The sequence below is a fragment of the Staurois parvus genome, unplaced genomic scaffold, assembly GCF_062004578.1.
Source record: "Staurois parvus isolate SC_StPar_1 unplaced genomic scaffold, SC_StPar_1.0 ptg000080l, whole genome shotgun sequence".
NCBI lineage: Eukaryota > Metazoa > Chordata > Amphibia > Anura > Ranidae > Staurois > Staurois parvus.
In genome coordinates this window covers 5,805,532-5,825,150 of record NW_028317876.1, presented here as the reverse complement: position 1 = coordinate 5,825,150, position 19,619 = coordinate 5,805,532, and the positions used below count along the sequence as shown (strand labels likewise).

The following is a 19,619-nucleotide window of genomic DNA, read 5'->3' as shown; positions in this document are numbered from 1 at the left end:
CTTTGGACTGTACCTAACAGTTTGTTACCCATCAGATCAGCAGGCAGACACATGAGTGGGTTGTTGAAAGTTCTGACCTCATAGTTGGTATCAGCATAATATCACTACCCGAGTTGTTCTTATAGGGTCCTTAGGAAGAAATCTGCAGGTACGTTTAATAGCATCTTGGCACCACCATTTCATGTTTCATAATATTGCTAATAAAAGACAGTTTACAGTATTAAAAGGCAAAGGTGTACTTAGGCAAAGGTTGAAGTTAGGGACAGCATACTTGCTTGTCTCTCAACTAAATTTTACATAGGCGAGCGATCACTAAAAAATTATAACACAGTTATAATTCAATAATAATCATCATAACACTAGTTTTATGATAGAGTTACCTACAACAAAGGGGTAAGAAAGCAGGCAGCTCTGTGAGATTGGCAGTGTTACACATATCCATATAGTAAAACAAATAACTAATTTCATGGCAACTAATAATTGATCCTCTGTTCATTAGCAGAACTAGCAACATTGCAAAGCTCATTGCAAAGCCATGGGCTACATATTTGTAGATTCAGTTAACAAAGTAGTGGATATTCATGGATACACTAGAAAGAGTTAAAGAACCCTGTCGCTACTGGAAAAAAGTGTATATAGAAGTATCTCATATGGCTACAAGTACACCTTTTCTTAAAAAAAAAAAAGTTATGTATTTGACCCACAGTGGGGCTCTGAACTTAGTAGCGAAATTGAGCTACTATTAGGAATGGTCTGTTCCCTAGCTACTCTGTCCTTCTGTAATGTCAGAGCTCTTCTGCTGTGCCTCCTGGCATGGCCTAGTGAGAGCTGGTTTGACACCCTGAGTGCAGGAGAGCTTATCAGATCAATAGAACAGTGTTGACTGGAAAACCTCATTCTGCTTTGTTTACAATTCCTCTGAACAAGCCGGTCTCCTTAGTGCATGTGCAGGATAACACCTCGCCTAAGAAGGCAGAACTACAAAATCTGCTGGGTGCTGCTGACATCATATACAAGATGCTGGCAACCACAATTGTTTCTAGAAAGTCTTGCCTCACACGGATGGAGGGGCTTTTGAGGCAACAGAAGACTAATTAGGTTTTTATTTAAAAAATTAATAGGGATGATTTAAAGGGCCTCTTTAAGGCCAGGTTTACTGTGTTGTGCTGTCCACCAAAACACACCAAAAAATTGTGCATTCTGCATTGCTGGCAGTGTAGCGCACAGATATGCACGTTGGCCGAAAAGGTGCGTTGGGGTGACAATAAGAATGAATGGCACTGCATCTCACCAATGTGTATAACACAGCACAACTGTGTGACTGGGGCCTAGGTCAGAACTCCATTTAGCACTAGCTATATCTAAAATGCCATCACAGAAAATAAACACATATCATGGCTCAAACAGTTAACAGCACATGAACAATCTAACATCTTGAGCCTCCTCAATGCTCTCCTACTCTCTGAGTGTTTGGGGTATTGTATGTTTCATGTTTTACAACATCCTGTGTTCTTTTCTTTATTGAGTTCACTGAGGTTTTTCTGGTATTCCTGCCATGCGAACAGGGCAATACAAATATTTAAAGGATATTCGAAACCCCAAAAGTATAATATATTGTAGATTACCAATAAATTTGGTGGCTGCATCAGTTTTCTTTTTTTTTCTTTTATTTTTACCTAGCAATCTTGCCATTAACACACTTCCTGTCCTAGCATAACATTGCACACTTTCCATACTATATTTGTAGGCTCCCATTCACACTTGATCGTTTTTTCTGCTTGTTTCCTCATGCCTGACTATGCTGAACATGCAGAATCCCATTCCTTCTAATTGCACCTGTTCACACTTATATGCACAGTTGCCCTAAGCTCTGTGCCCTGCACTCTTTTTTTAACATATTTAACGGGAGCACCTGTTAATGCACGATATGCACTTTCTTACACTCGAAGAACTGTTCTCCTCCCCTTGTCAGTCCAGGAAACAGATTCCTAAAGCTTGATACATCTGTAAAAATGCCTGTAAAACATGTTTCAACGTCACCTGGAATATGCTCTGCTCAGGTGTGAATGTAGGCTAAGGCTCTGTTCACACTAGTGCGATTTCAGATGCAACTTGAGTTGCACAGAATTGCAGGACAATGCAAATCACATTGTTTTCAATGGTGCTCGTTCACATCAGTGCAACTCAGCACAGTGCGATTTTGGAAAAGATTCCTGTACTACTTCAGTGTAATTCCAGCACAATTGTAGCCCTATAGAACATGCAAACCACATCCAAGTTGTACTACATAATCAGATCACAGCAGTGTGAACCTAGCCTAAAGATCAATATTGCCAACCTAAGCTACTCCCCTGATTAGAATTACAAACACCTTACAACTTTCTCATCTATTTTAAATAAGAATTATAACCTGGAAAGTTAATAACATTTGAAATTTCAGTGTAGTATATAGGAAGTTACAAGGATGCAGGATTTCCATCAGGGTCAACAGTTTTTTTTCTGTACTTGCAGTAAATGTACGTAGCCTGAAAAAAAGGAAAACCAATGTAGCCACCACATCTAAGGAGCGGTAAACTGCAATATAGTACATTTTTGTCCCTGGGTTTCGATATATGTAAATTTGTCAAGGTTCTTGGGTATCGGAGAGCTAATGAGTTGCATTTTACCAGTTCTACCAAAGCCAGGATACAAAAAAAAAAATACAAAAAAATATATATGTAGTGGAATATCTGAAATACAACATTGCAAATGTAGGCATATAAATTATAATTTGCAATTATGGTTAGCTGCGCTGCCATGATTGCAATGAAATGTTTCTGGGCTCTGGTGTGTCCCAGCAGTCCATGTCTTGTATCCCTCTTTACATGGTCACAGATAATTGAATTAACATGAGGGCTGTAGCTGATTTATAGAAAACTTCTTCATGTAAGCCTGGAACAAATGATCTGCTGGAAGCCTCTGCAGAGCAAAGCACAGGAACTTTGCTGTAGAGGATAGAACAAACTGGGCAGCAGACAGGTGGAGTTTCACTTGTAACCATTTACCTTCTCACACACCATGACCTAGAGGGATGACTGCACACAGACTATATTTTTAGAATTCTGACATCCTAGCTTCACTAAATAGCATCAGATGTTTTTTTTTGGTCTTGACCGGTGAGTACTACACAAGACACCATATGTATTTACACACTGAACTACTGAGTTCACAGCTTACTAAGCTAATGTTAATTAAGTGTGCATCAAAACAGAACTAAAATTTCCATTTCATTGTGTCCTAATTTGTCAGGGGACACACAGTTGATTAAAAAAAAAAAAAAAAAAATTACCCAGAACTTTTTCTGTTAGATCATATAACATGTTGCTACTAATTAAGATACAGATTTTAATGTAAAGGTTACAGTAAATAGAAGACCATAGACAATTACAGCGGGTAAAATAAGTACTGATCATGTCACCATTTTTCTAGGTAAATATATTTCTAAAGGTGCTATTAATATGAAATTTTCACCACATGTTGATAACAACCCATGCAATCCATACAAAGAAACCAAAACAAATAAGTTCAGAAATGACGTTATATGTAATAAAATGGAATTACACAGAGAAACAGTATTGAACATTGCTGAAGGAAAAGCATGTTGAAGTTTGTTTAAAGTTTGCTGCACAACATTTAGACAAGCCTGTGAAATACTGGGAGAATATAGTCTGGTCAGATGAGACCAAAATTGAACTCTTTGGATGCCATAATACACACCATGTTTGGAAGTCAAATGGCACTGCACATCACCCCAAAAACACCAGACCAACAGTGAAGTTTGGAGGTGGGAACATGATGGTGTGGGGCTGGTTCCAGCATACGGTACTGGCAAACTTCACTTCATTGAAGGAAGGATGAATGGAAAAATGTACCAAGACATTCTTGATAAAAATCTGCTGCCATCTACCAGGTTGATGAAGATGAAATGAGGGTGGCCATTTCAGCAAGACAATGATCCCAAGCACAAAGCCAAGGAAACTCTCAGTTGGTTTCCCAGAAAGAAAATAAATCTGCTAAAATGGCCCAGCCAATCACCTATCTTGAATCCAATAGAAAGAATAAAGATCAGAGTTCATAGAAGAGGCCCACAGAACCTTCAAGATTTGTGTGGAAGAAAGGGCTGAAATCATACCTGAGCAATGCATGCAACTAGTTTCTCCATACTGGAGGCGTCTTGAAATTGTCATTACCAACAAAGGATGTTGTCCGAAATTAAATAATTTTCAGTTAGCGTGTTCAATACTTTTTTCCTGTGTCATTCCATTTTATTATACAAAACCTAATTTCTGAACTTATTTGTTTCTTTCTATGAATGGATTGCATGGGTTGTTACCAACATGTGATGAAAATTTAATGTCAACAATGCCTTTAGAAATATATTTACCGAGAAAAATGGTGACGTATTCAGTACTTATTTTACTCACTGTATATTAATCAGATCATATGCCAATGGAAACTCACATACTGTATATCCCCAGCCCATTGGCAGCGCTGGATTTATACAGCTGATTGCTACTGCTTGCTTTGATAGGCTTTTTATGCCAGTCATAAAGAAGTATTAAACCCCTAACCAAAAATATGATATATTACAGCTTACCAATCATTAGATGTGGTGGCTGCATTAGTTTTCTTTTTTATGCTTTTTCCCTCTGTTTTCACTTGGGGATCAGTAACATACCTCCTGTATTACAGTTCCACCACTTTGGATGAAGAAGCACCTTTGGACAGCAGTATTTTTAGTCTGGGGGGAGGGGAGCATTAGTTGGACTAGCAGATTTAGATACAAATTGAAGCCAATCTCCAGCCAATACTTTATAAGCAGTTACACAAAAACATTTACAAATTTTCTTTTGGGATAAAGGTTTTACTTAAATAAATAAAAGCTGATCATTTTAAGTACCATTGTAAGCACTTGCAGTGGTACATTCTGCTGGAGAGCTTGTTCTATTGAAAAACAAAATACATACTGGCTGGATCACCAGATGGACAGATGGGAATAGAAGAAAGAAAGCCTAAAACAGAAAATGAATGCAGCTACCACATCTAAGAATTGGTAATCAGCAATATACTACATGTTTGCTTTTAGGTTTAATACCACTTTAACTGAAAACAAATATATTATCTAGAGATCGGCATTACACTTTCCATGCTTGTGCTTTTAGCTGAAGGGTCTGAAGAAAACGAAAAGCAGAGACAAGGTTAATATACTTACATTTGGGAAACAAACTCCAGGGTGCTAGTGATTCACATATCATCATACATTTTTTTTGTTTATTCCTTTCCTAGGCTTAATTTAATTCATTTACATTGGTAATAAGTTTTAGACTCTACAAAGGTAGATAAACAACCCCATCTACATTTCAATTCAGGCTTCTTCCAATGCGTGTAACAAATGTAACATACATGTAACACCTCTGCATTTAATGCATAAAAAACAGAGAAGAAATGTAAAGATGTTGCTTATATTGTATAGTAAATGTAAGCAACCCTCTGATTCATTATTATGGGCAATACAAACCGTTTCTGCATGTAATTAATGTATTTGTGTTTACGGCCTTAATCATATTTGGTATGACAATTTTGTTTTGCTTTTAACTTATGAGGGCTGATGTTTAAAAAGAAGAACATTTCTTACCGTGCTTGTGGCCGAGTTGTGTAACCTGTCAGTGGAATATCGATCAGGTGATTCTCCAGCACTTTTAGAGGAACTCTTTTTGATTATCTCCACATAGGAGACAGGGAAAATGCCCTGCCTATTTGTGCCTGGAATTTTACCCTCATACCAATTCTGATCCACCTTTTTCAGAATCATCACTCTGTCACCCTGGAAAGTGAGGACAAATTAGGTTTCATCTGTAGTGGAAGAAACATTTTATAATTTTTATCAAGATCACACAACCATCAGAAACCAAAAGTATAATGTTCACAGATACACATAGTGATATTTCAAACCAAAGAATGAATGCCAATGGTGCTTAAAGGATAAGTTCACCTTTTAGAAGAAAATAATGAATGCACATCTTTTTCCAGGTAAAAAAATGTGCATTTATTATTTTTTTTATAGGAAGTCTGTAAAGCAATGCACCCACAGTCAGAAGGTCCAGGGTGCTATGCAGAGCTCTTGTAGACTCTCTGGTTTGATTGACTAAAACTGGAGCATGCATAATCTGGTGCAGCTGTGCATGGCACCCAATCAGCTTCTAAATTCTGCTTGTTCAGTTAAGCTTTGACAATAAAGCCTGGAAGCTGATTGGTTTCTATGCAGAGCTGCACCAGAATTTGCACTCTCCAGCTTTAGTAAATCTCCCCCCTCTGTGTGTAATTTGTCTGCTCATACCTTGTACAAACAGACAGTTATACACTGACAGGAAGCCTCAATGAACTACCACAGCACTCAACAGCACCGTGGTACCTCATTGAGAACTACAACCCGACAGCAGCAAAGGCTGTAGATAGTTGTACAATACAAGTAGCCAGCAACTTGGAAAGCTTCTTAATGGAAGTCTTTATTGGTTACATAAATACAGGATCCATAAAGCTGATGCGTTTTCTGCTTCACAAAGTATAATTCATAGCATACAAAATGTCACTAAAAATTCAACATTTATAGTATAGAGTGTATCAATTAAAAGCGATTAGGATAACTAATGACACATGGAGAGATAACCAAAAAAAGAAAAAAAAGGAAGAAAGTAATAGAGAACTGGAAATAAGCAACCTATAAACCATAAACATTGTTGAATACAATAATTTTACACAGGTTGCATTATATAGGTGGAACTAAGTAAATTATTTTAAGAAAAGATTCAGATGTCGGTAGCTGTAATTTCCCATTCACAGAATACTGTGAATGAGTGACATGCTCAAAATAGTTTCTTAAAATTACCATTTCATTTAGCAAAATCTGCATTCAGCCACATGTTTCTTAAGGTTACAGAACAATCTACTACATGACTGCAGTGCACACATTACTGCATATTACTGCTACAACACTTGGCATTGCTTTTGCTGTCTAGTGATTCATTCATCTCATTTAATGTTCTGGGAAATCTTAAATAAAATCAAATTCAATTCATTGGAGATGTTGGGTGCCACATATGACACCCCCAAAATCTAAATGCTTAGCCAGTATCTGTCCACCATTGAAAGTCACATCACAGTATTACCTTTTTGAGTGTTAGCTCCACGTTTGTGTCAGCAGTGAAATTATATTTGGCAATCGCTTCTCCAATCTCTCGCACTTGTGCTGGTGGTGGAGGTCTCACTGGTTGTGCTTTCTCGGCTGGACTTATTTTCTTTTAATAATAAATACATAATGAAAAATAAGTTATTAGAGTTCTTTAGAAAACTCTACATATTTCCTAGTAATTCAGACAAGGACAGTGCCATGCCTAGCTCTATCTGTACCCCTTCCTTTAGCATCGCACACACAATGAGAATAATAGACTGACCGTTTGTTATTTTTTTTTTCTTTGCATGCTAGTCTCATATCGAAAATGGAAAGGCTACTAAAGTTACAAAAATTCTTGTAAGATAGACTACAACATCCCATGATGATGTAATGTATCCTTCCATTTCCGATCATGCGTGGTCTTGGTCACTCGATTTTTTAGGGATGAATACTGTACTGATTAAATGCACATTTGTTCTGTTATTGCATGAGAATAATTATTAAAATAAAAATGTCTATTGATCATAGAAATCATTTTTTCACAGAAGTTATTTTTCTTAATTTTTTTAAAATGAGAATGTAATTGGTTGGATACTCATATGAGACATGCCAATTTTAGGTGCTGAAAAGCTGAGCGTTTTAATTGTCAAAAGTGATACTAACAAATGTGTATTATTTTGCTTGCTACCGGTATTTACAGTATATAACACCAATTTACACAGTGCTTTACATACTGTACATTCACATCATTTTACAGACCTTATCTGATACATCAGCTAAAATGCAATGAAAGATCTTCTAACCTCAACATAGGAAATTGGAAATATTCCCACTCGTCCATGATGCTCCCCTTCATACCAATTCTTGTCTATTTTCCTGAGAATGAACACAGTGTCTCCTTTCTTAAAAGACAGCTCCCTGAAAAACAGACAATTTTATCCCATCGTTTTCACATACACTACCCTTTGCATGATCACAATCCCTGTTTTATACCATACAGTATAGCTACAACAACTGATTATACAGTAAATTCTTGTGTTGCAGGTGATACAACCTGGCTTTGGTATCATATCTATTGAGTTGTACATTTCTCTATATTCACATCTATATATTCGAATGTACAAGGGATCATGGCAAACAGGTCCATAGATAAAGTTAAAATAAGGTGCTACAACCCAATAAGATAAGGAGCAGCCGAGCGTGGAAATGCAGTCGCACAGCTGCAATTACCATTATGAAGAAAGATGATCTACAACTCCTTGCTTGCTCTTAAAACCTTCAAAATGTATTGATTCTCCATAAAAGACACAATATCCAGACAACAGATGTAAATGCATTTCAGCCTTGTGGGCCTTGTTCACAACCAACAACAAGGCCCACAAGGGTGAAACATGTTTACATCTGCTGTTTGGATATTGAGTCTTTTATGGAGAATTAATACATTTTGAAGATTTTTAGGAGCAAACAAGGAGTTGGGTATCATTTTACTTCATTATGGCAAACAACTTTGTTACTTACTCTGTGGCACCGTTTTTGTGTATTACTTTGATGTGATCTTGTTGGTAGCAATCACTTTTTACTACACAGCATTTTACTTTATCCCTCTCCCAACTCTGTTAATTTATTTTGTTGAAAAGAAAACACTTTAATAAAGTTTTCAGTAAAAAAAAACTAAGAAAACAAAAAAATATAAGTTTGTGACATTTTAATGAAGCCTGCACTGAAACCAATGAATTAACATAACCTTTACCTCTCCTTCTCAAAGATTGGTGCCTGGCTGTTATGTTAATTCATTGGTTTCAGTGTTTTCAGTCACTGACTTAGAATAAGTATGCAGATCTGTAGCTACAGTGCCGTGAAAAAGGGTTTATACCCCTTGAAATTTTCCACATTTTGTCATGTTACAACCAAAGACGTAAATGTATTTTATTGGGATTTTATGTGACAGACCAACACAAAGTGGCACATAATTGTGAAGTGGAGGGAAAATGATAAATGGTTTACATTTTTTTTACAAATAAATATGTGAAAAGTGTGGTGTAGATTTGTATACAGCCACCCTGAGTCAATACATTGTAGAACCACCTTTCGCTGCAGTTACAGCTGCAAGTCTTTTTGGGGATGTCTCTACCAGCTTTGCACATCTAGAGAAGGACAATTTTGTCCATTCTTCTTTGCAAAATAGTTCAAGCTCTGTCTGATTGGATGGAGAGCGTCTGTGAACAGCAATTTTCAAATCCTTGCCACAGATTCTCAATTGGATTTAGGTCTGGACTTTGACTGGGCCATTCTAACACATGAATATGCTTTGATCTAAACAATTCCATTGTAGCTCTGGCTGTATGTTTAGGGTCCTTGTCCTGCTGGAAGGTGAAACTCCACCCCAGTCTCAAGTCTGAGTACGTGTACATAACTAATATATTTTGACATTGTATTTCAGTTATTTTTAGTCTTCTGCTATTAATCTGAATGATAATGAGGTTTGTAAAATTACTTTGGAAAGAAACCTAAACATTTACTTCCTTGAATTCTTTGATACGTTTTTATTATGTCATGTGAGTAGGCACTGTTTTGTCACATGCACAGAGTTTGCCTTCTGAACTACAGAAGTGCTGAAAGGAGGAGTTTCAGGAGGCGGAGTCAGTAAAGGAATCATTGTTTTCAGAAAGTAAGGTACCATGGGATATGTAGTCCTTACAAATTGAAGGTAAACAGCAGAGAAGAAGCTGAAAAGCATAAAGGGAATGCAGGAAAATGTGGAAATAGATGGCCACCAGGCAGGAAGAACTCACAACTTACAAAATAACTATTGTTTGTATTGCTGTTACAATGGTGATGTTATAAAAATGAAAGAGTATGCTGTGACCATAGATTTCCTTTAAAGTGTTACTAAACCCACATCAATAAAATCAGTCTGTATATGCAGTAAAGCATGCTTCTTATACTCACTGTGGAACCTAAGTCCTCCTACTGTCCCCAATCCATCTGCTGATAGTACAGAGCTATAGAAGACACTCTGCACATGCTCAGTTTAGATTTTTTTTCTTTGGGAGGGTACATGTGATCAGCACAGGGCCAATCAACACACTTTATATTTACTAAAATAATTGCATTTCCATGTTCTGTGTACCGTGGAAGACTGGATATAGTGAATGCAGGGTCCTGGGTTTAGTAACATTTTAAGCAATAAAGAAACATTTTTGCTCTTGGGTTTAGTTATCTTTTTAAAAAACGTAATTTGGAACATTTGTTGCAAGTTTTATTTGAGTATACGGTACCATTTTTACACAGTGTAGAAAGCTGCAATATACAACTGGTTAAATATAAAGTAAAGATAATAGCAAAAAACAAATACTATGCCAATTTCTGTAGTCTATACAGCAGAAGAGCACTTACTTTGCTGTCTGGGCCTTGAAGTCATACACAGCTCTTGCAGCCTGCACAAAAGTGACAAAAAGGAAAAAGCAGTCACTACAGGATGATGTTTTGCAAATTGCTATCAAATGTGTACAAATCATATTAATGCATCTTCAATTTACTAAGAGCATACATTTACACATGTATTATAGGGGAAAAAAACAGAAAGTCCAGTAAAAATGTGGCAGGATGTATTTTTTTGTTTGTTTGTGGCGTTTGCTGCTTATAGAAAATTTGTGCAGATATTTTAACGTGGTAAAGTTCACACACAAACCCTTGTCATAAGGGTTTTTGTGTACTTGGTAAAGTAATCTATCAAATATAGAAAGCTACACAAGTCTCAATATATGTCTCGCAAATGTCCCACACCTATATTTTTTAAATATTTACTAACACAATCATTAACCACTTCCAGTCCGGACACTTTTACCCCCTTCCTGTCCAGGCCAATTTTCAGCTTTCAGTGCTATCACACTTTGAATGACAATTGCGCGGTCATGCAACACTGTACCCAAATGAATTTTTTAGCATTTTTGTGAAACAGATAAAGCTTTATTTTGGTGGTATTTATTCACCACTGGGATTTTTATTTTTTTTTGCTATGTTAATGAAAAAGTCCAAACATTTTGAAAAAAGTGTTTTTCTTATAAAATTTTGCTAATAAATAGTATTTCATCATACATCTTGGCCAAAATTTATTCCGTTATCTTTTTAGTAAAAAAAAAAAAAAATAACCCAAATTAGTTTATAACCAAAAATTATAATTTTTAAACATTTGTTTTAATTTTTTTAAATTTCTTTATATTATTATTTATTTTTTGTACATACTGTCACCCTAGCACTACAGTGTCACCATGGTGACACTGTAATACTTGTGGAGGGTGATGAAGATTTTTTTTTTTTTACGCTGATTGCTTTTACACCCAAAGGCTGTAAAAGCAATCATTTCTCCTTCTCTCTAGCTGCAATCTTGCAGCCATTGAGAACTACTGATTGAGCTGTGATTGGTCACAGCTTGTCACATGGTACAAGTCTATTGTGAATAGCCTGGTACCATGTGACCTCTGTGATCATTCACAGATTTCACACGTGGTAAGCAATGATGTCACAAGTGACATCTTGCTTACTACTCTGCATGTGATCACTGATTGGCCAATCGGTGCTCACATGATCGGGACCTCGCACAGAGGTCCCGTCCGACGATCGGTGTTTCACTGTATATAAACGGCCACCTGACCCTGCACTGCCACCATCCAGCCGTTTATATACAATGGCTGGACAGGAAGTGGTTAAAGGATCAGTTCTCCTTTCGTAACATGTTACACCCATATACAGGGTATGTTATAGATGTATGTTACAGATGCACCAGCCTTCGCTCCCCCAAGTCCCCATTATTACTGTGAGCGAGGGATCTTCTCCCCTTGCTCACTGTCACAATCTAAAAAAACACTGCGTCAATCATTCACAGTGTTCTGTGAATGGGAAACCACAAATACCGACAGCCATTGCGGCTGTTGGCTTTTATTTCTCAATGAACTACCAGAGCACTTGTGAACACTGTAGGTAGTTAATTTAGCTTCCTTTCAGAGTGTGATTGCCTGCCTGTATTGGAGGTACGGGCAAACAGCTATACAGACAGCCTGCAGGACCGCGGCATTACACGCACAATCTGCTGAGCATGGGTGCAATGTTTTACTTGCAAAAAATGGGCATTTATTTTTTTGTAAAGGTGAACTTTTCCTTTAATTGAGATCAAATGCCTTTCTTCACATGAATTAAATGCTCACAAATGACATAATATAATTTTTTGGGTTTCGGCTATGGCGCACAGCCAATTCGTGCTTTTTTCTTGCTAAGAACAAGGCAAAAGCCAAGGATGCAGTTTAGAGTTGTGCTGCACTGAGAATAGTACTGTGCAGAGATGGACATTTTATTTCCACTGATGTACTACCCCCTTAGGAGTTGCAAAGATTTTGGGTCCCCCTATAGCCCTGCACAGCCAAGCAACAAGCATTTTCAACCAGACTTGCATCCAACAGTCAGAGATCAGTCCTTGAGCTTTGATTTTGTGATTTTATTAGGGGGATTTAAACTGGGATATGGTTAGGGGTGTACAGGATGCTCAATGGAATCGATGAAAAGAGGGCAACTTCCTGGAACTATTTATAAGCCTCCACTGCAACACAGTCTCTGTTGAAGAGCTAGCTACCCCAGACCCCAGATACAATCCTCTTCCTTTACCCAGCTGTCTGAAGGTATCCCTGGGCGGGGGATTTGGTGCCTGTCACTTTACCAGGTTAGACAGTCCAGTAGGTGGCAAATCTGGTTTCCCACCACAGTGCTCCTTCCCCTATCTGGCCAAGGGAATGTCACTCAGTCCTTCTCCTGTGCAGCTGGTTGCTGCTACCAGGCCTTCCAGCTGAGCTACTCCTTCCCTGCTACACAGGTGGTCCTTGCTTTGGAGGCCGATGAGGGTCTGAGTTTTTGTACTTCCCAGCTCCACTGCCTGTAGGTGAGCCCCTCTCTCTATCTGGGCCCCTCCCAGGTTCCTGCCTTAAGCCTCACATCTTTCTCTCTGTCTTCCACCTGAATTCTCCTGCTGCTGAGCAGGCTCAATCACTTTTAAGGGCTGTCCTGGTCCCTTACCAAGCCTCCTGTTGGGGATTGGCCAGGCTCCATCAAAAGTGTAGATCAGACACTCCTCAGATCCACCCGCTGCTTCCAGACCTCTTCTCCAAAGTTCTAGGGCAGGGGGAAATTCCAGAGGGATGGTCTGCAGAGCCTCTCAGCACTGACCAAAGTTTAACCCATGTTAGCTATCACACCCAGGCTGTTACTCAGTCTTCCTAGCTAACAATCAGGCTCTTAGCTCCCCATAGCTGTCTAAGAGGGTGCTACATATGGTTGAGTTAGGAGCTGTGAATAATGGTGGCTGTGGTTTTTCAAACAGCCAAACTTTGATGCCCAGCTTAGACCAGAGAATCAATTTCTACATAGTGAACCATTTTTCTCAACCTTTATTGTAGTAACAACAATGTTTCTTCCTAACCACATACCCTACAAGGAAAGTCTGTTTGCCATGTTGTTACATGGCTCATAATGGGTCTTCTTCAAAGAGAACTTCAAAGTATGGTTGTTGGACAAATAACTTGGGTTGTGGCTGATTGACCTTCCATTTGACGGTGCCTGCATAGTTCCATGGCCAACACCACTTGGTAGAGCCAGCTCCACTACACCAATAAACTTTTCAGCTGTCTTTAACCACTTGCCCTCCTGAGGATTTACCCCCCTTAATGACCAGGCCTATTTTTGCTGCTTGGCGCTGCACTAATTCAACTGATAATTGCGTGGTCATGCAACGCTGCACCCAAACAAAATTTACGTCCTTTTTTTCACACAAATAGAGCTTTCTTTTGGTGGTATTTGATCACCTGTGCGCTTTTTATTTTTCACGCAATAAACAAAAAAAGACCAAAAATTTTGAAGAAAAACAATATTTTTTACTTTCAACTATAAAAAATATACAGTAAACTCAAAGTTAGTTATAAATTTAGGTCAAAATGTATTCTGCTACATGTTTTTGGTAAAAAAAATCCCAATAAGTGTATATTGATTGCTTTGTGTGAAAGTTATAGCGTCTACAACTATGGTATAGATACTGCAATTTATGATATTTTTTTGCTATACAGCGCTGGAGAATTGTGCAGCCATGCAATACGGTACATAAATGAAATTTATGTCCTTTTTTTCACACAAATAGAGCTTTTTTTCGGTGGTATTTGATCGCCTGTGCGTTTTTTATTTTTTGCACTATAAAAAAAAAGGCTGACAATTTTGAGAAAAAAAAACAATATTTTGTACTTTTTGCTATAAAACATGTCCAGTAAAAAAATTTAAAAAATCAAATTTCGTCATAAATTTCGGCCAAAATGCATTCTGCGACATGTCTTTGCTAAAACAAAACCCAATACGTGTAAATTCATTGGTTTACGTGAAAGTTATAGCGTTTACAAATGGCGGGAAAGATACTTGGATTTTTACATTTTTTATACTAATAATGGCAGCGATCAGCGACTTATGGCGGCGATCAGTGACTTATGGCGGATCGGGACAGAGAAACTCTTTTCTCCTGGTCAGCTTGTCAGGAACTGTCAGGGAACTGACAGAAAGCAGAGCTACTGCAGCCCTGCTCTCTGTCACTGATTGCCGCTAATCGCCGGGACACAGCTGATAATAACTGGCTGTGACCCGGCAACTGACACCCGCGGCTGAGATCGGCGGTGAAGGTAGGGCGGCGGCGCGCCTCGCGCGTGTCCCCTACCTGTTTTGAAACAGCATGTTTTAAAACGTGCTTTTGCCCAGCCGTGCGGCCCTGCCACCGTTTTTATACAGTGGCTGGGTGGCTAGTGGTTAAGGGTGGCAATTTGACCACCACTGTAATGGGGGCATTCTTCCCATTGACCAGCAATGTAAAGTGGCATTTTTCTAACTGACCCCCATTTAATTAGCAGGGATTCCTTGAGAACTGAAAATGATGTCAAGGATTTCTCAGGGGTATAAAGGTTGAGAAAGGCTTCTTTATATAGATCTATAGTTAGAACTCATTTAGAATATTGCGTCCAGTTCTGGAAACCTCACTTACAAAAAGAGATTGAAAAGATAAAGAGAGTTCAGTGATGTATAACATAAATGGTGAATGGTCTGAACGATAAAACATATCAGGAGTGACTGCAGGAACTTACTATGTGCAGTCTCAAGGAAAGAAAGGAATGGGGCAGACGTGATTGAAACCTTTAAATACAATAGGAGTGTAAATAAGCGTCATGAGGGCTAGAATACAGGGACATGACCTCAAAATATAGGTGGTTCAAACTTAACCTTAGAAAATATTCTTTTACTGAAAGTTGATGCTTGGAATAGACTTCCAGCAGGGTACTGAGATATTCAACAGTGTCACGTGAATTTAAACATGCTAGAGACAGACATAGGTCTTTACTCAGAAAAAATGGAGCAGATGCTATTTACCATTTGGTCTTTTTCTGCTATTCCTCTTTTATGTTGTTACCTTGTCTTTGAATATTACCTGAACTTGTTCGAAGTGCAGTGCAGCCACTTGGCTTGTAACATAAATTAAATCGTTAAAGTGGCTGAAAACCCTTACATATATCCAATGACGTGATTGGCCTCAGATGATACACAGAAATGAAATAAATTCTCCTACATACGTTGTACCTGTTCATCGTAAGCCTTCTCTTCCGTACAGTCTTCCAGAACACAGATTTTACACAGAATATTTTGGTTTTGAAAAGCAGGGGGCAGGATCTAAAGTCACATACTACAGAGCTCAGTGAGGAGAGCTCTGAGCTCCGACTGGAGGAAAGGGGCACACCCCCCTCCTCACAATACAAGAACATGCACAGCTGTGGGTGTCAACCACAGGCTGTGTACTGGAGCTCTCCTCCTCCTCACCAATTGGTAAAATGGAACAAGTTTGGAAAAGCTATCAGAAGCGAGTCATGCAGATAACAGAGGAATGAGGCAGCAGAGAGAAATCACACTCACAGTGCTTTGGCTAGAGACAAGTACACCGTATAGAAGGATGTGCTTTGTTCATATTGCATGTCTGAGGTTTAAAACCACTTTAATATTTTTTTTTATTGTATTTTTCTGAAAGCTCAATAAACATCAGAAGCTCTTTAGTGGGTTCCACATCACACCTGCAGCTGAATTGAAGCATAGCTAGAGTGTTACCTCCTTCTCATGTGCTCCCCTCCTTGCTGAACTCCTGCTTACATCAGTGAAAGCTGAGGAATAATTCCGGGGAGATTCTTGGTCTGCTAGAAAACAAATAAATTACATTTGAACTCATTCATAAAAATTGATTTTGATTTGTTTTGTATCAAGCTCAATTTAAAGATAGTTACGTTTAAAAATAATCTGCCTTGTACTATACTACAGATGTCTCCAAAGCTAATGATATATTTTAGGCACATAACTGCAGACCCTTCTGATACAAAATAGAAATGCTGATCCTACCCTTGCTGCAGAGACATTCAATACATTCCTAAGGAATGACTTCATTGCAGACCTCCCTGGGACAGAAGCATCAGCTGACAAGCACAGGGTGACAGAATGCTCATTAGCAAAAGTCCATTCACATGTATTTAAGGTAGGATTTATGCCAAGCAAAACTGCACAGATGAGAAGTTAGACGTTGTACACAGATGGACACAATACAGAAGAGCCATGCTTTACTCACATGCATGAAATGACTCTGCATGCAATATAATGAATGCTTTTTAAGGGACACAGGATCAATAAATAGCATTGTGATCAGATACCATACATACATTTCCTGTTTATTCTCAGGTAAATCAAAATAAAATATATATATATATATATGTTACTTAACCTTTATTGCCTTGGAGAATGGCAAGATCAATTTACACCCTGGTGAGATTATTACTGTAGTTATTATGTAATAATAATTTATGATTATGTAATCTTTAACCTAGTTGAAAACCAAACTCCTGGTATTGTAAATCCCACATAAAAATAATAAAAAAAAAGAAAAAGAAAATGCTTGTCTTTGTGTAATGTTATACTTCTTTTGCATTTCCTGTTGCATTAAAAAAATAAATAGCTTCTATATAAAAAAAAATAAAATGTTTAATATATGCTGAAATAATTTCATATAGTGCTTGCAGTTCTTCAGTGAAGAAATGTCATAACTTGATTTCCTTATATATTACACTAACATGAACTGGTTAAAATGGGAGCAGGCAGTGAAGCTGGTTTTGAAGTAGAGATGAAGAGAAAGCAGTGATATAGTAAAAAAACAACAAAACACAGTAACAAAATTACTGAGCAGCAAAAAAGTCCATGCAATTATTGTGAAAATATTTAAGCTCAATCTGGTCTAAAATTAGTAAAATGCTCAGACTGCAACTTCCTACTTCATCTCTAATTCACAAAATGGAATGGCTGTGGAAGTTCTACTTCTGCTGTACAAATTTCCACATTTTCAGACATTATGAGATGGCTCAAGATGAAGGTAAATAAATGAAGGTAATATTACTGAAGCACCTTGGAAGCAGTATGGGCTATCTTGTGAGTTGTTGTTGGTTGCATCCACATCCTGGTAAGAGGCACTGATAGGCAATCTTCCACAATCATTCTGGTAGGGTGGGTAATGAATAGCACCATCCTGAGGCAGCTGGTAGTAGGACGAATTAGCAGTACTAAATGGAAAAGTTTTTAAAGAAGAATTTCTTTCTGGAACATCTGGAAGAAGCTCACTAATAAGTCTGTGGAGTATACTATTATCGGGCAAGCTCCCCCGTCTTTTCTCTGCTTTTATTTGGTCACAGATATCCTGAAGTGCAGAGTCCAGAGCTTCAAACACAGATGCTTTACATCGGCTCTTTTCAGATTGCCTCTTGGGTGTAGAGGTTTTTTTCCTACGAAAAGGCACTGGACTAACAAGAAAAGCAATTTTGGAAAGGCCTGAATCTGTTTCCCGTTTTCCCGAGGATTCATTTTTCTCCTGCTTAGCCCTCTCGTGTTTTAACATGGTGGTGAAACGTGTATATGAAGCTGGACATCGTCCTTTGCAAGAGCTGATAAGGTGCCTGTGGTGATGGTGATGATGATGGTGGTGGTGATGATGATGTCCAGACCCATAAAAGCTTTCAGACGACGTAAAGGAATAATGGTCAAAATCACTCTCACTACAAAAAGATGATCCTTCAATTTGTATAAAGTCACTTAGGTCTGAAACAACTGCATCAGGATCACTGTCTGATAATTCAGCATGTGACCGTGGAATCTGGTCACTTGTAACCTCAATGTGAACAGGAACCAAAGATTTTGATTTTCCATTGTGCTGTACCTGAGGTATATGTCTATCTGGAGTGTTTTCATCCAGCAAAGATTCAATAGAAAACCTACGCTTAGGACATGAACTACTGGTGGAAATATCTAAGCTAACTGCAGACAGCATCTCATCTCCAAGGTTTGGCATAGATTTGGATTTCTGGATAAGCTGCTCAAATTCTGATATTCTGGTTGGAACCATATCTCTTGGCACTTCTTCTGATACAGTTCTCCAGCTGGCAAATATACCTTTTTGCTGCTCCTGCTCATACTGCATTATTCGAGACTTAACTGAGCAAATTACTTCAGAGGTCATTAAGTCTTTGCGGTTTATGCGGTGCATTTTCTTGTACAGCTTTAGGAAACCTGGCGTGTCATGAGCAGACCTGTGGCGAACCCTGGACTTGTTAGCACCACAGCCTTCAGAAGAAAATGTGTTATCCCAAGCCAAGGGACTATTCTGCTTTGACTTATCATCACATAACAAAGATCCCATGCTTTCAGATTTGGTCTGGGTATTGGAAAAACTGTTGTGATCTTCTGTTAGTAAGTCATCACAACTCCTAGACTTCATTTTTGGTGATGCCGTTTCTTCTGTGCTGCTCCACATCTCTGCATTCTGCCGAGTCATTTGCCAGCCATTCTTAAAGCTGATTGAGCGCTTTGTATCATCAGGCACAGCTAAATGATAACTATAGCCACTACCGTAATCTAGCGATTTTGAGGCTTTCGGATTGTGAACAGAGTAAGCGAAGAGGGGGGGATACATTCTGTTAATATCCCCACCTTCAGAATCCAAAGAGCAGCATGGTAAGAAAGAGATATTTCCAGAAATTAACAGACTGACAGCAAAAGATATAGCATTAGTAACAAAGTGAAACAGAAAAAGTAAAGAAGCATCTAAAAGGGCACAAACCTAGTGTATGACACAAACTCAATAAGCGTATACACCATTCTACACTCAAGTGATGCTGGTTGTTAAAGTTTTTATGTCATAAAATTTTTCTTTCAAAATCAGAAATAGCTAAATACACATATTGTTTAGTATAATTCTAGGAGTCACATAGGTTTTATTAGTCAGGTTAACACTTATTCTTTCCCAAATAAAAAATACTAA

The 19,619-nt window shown here is 38.1% G+C and overlaps 1 protein-coding gene across 8 annotated transcripts in view; it reads right to left on the bottom strand.

The window, feature by feature from the left end:
• The window catches only part of SORBS2 (sorbin and SH3 domain containing 2), a 382,944-nt gene that overhangs the window by 30,508 nt on the left and 332,817 nt on the right, over positions 1 to 19,619 (bottom strand). For 7 of the 8 annotated variants that reach the window (XM_089669587.1, XM_089669588.1, XM_089669590.1 and 4 more), the window contains 6 exons: positions 17,714 to 19,288; positions 16,379 to 16,464; positions 10,607 to 10,647; positions 8,014 to 8,128; positions 7,206 to 7,334; positions 5,675 to 5,863 (listed from right to left, as the gene is read on the bottom strand). In XM_089669587.1, coding sequence (XP_089525713.1) covers positions 5,675 to 5,863; positions 7,206 to 7,334; positions 8,014 to 8,128; positions 10,607 to 10,647; positions 16,379 to 16,464; positions 17,714 to 19,288 — 2,135 coding nt within the window. The remainder of the gene's footprint in view (positions 1 to 5,674; positions 5,864 to 7,205; positions 7,335 to 8,013; positions 8,129 to 10,606; positions 10,648 to 16,378; positions 16,465 to 17,713; positions 19,289 to 19,619) is intronic. The other variant, XM_089669594.1, reaches the window with a different exon arrangement.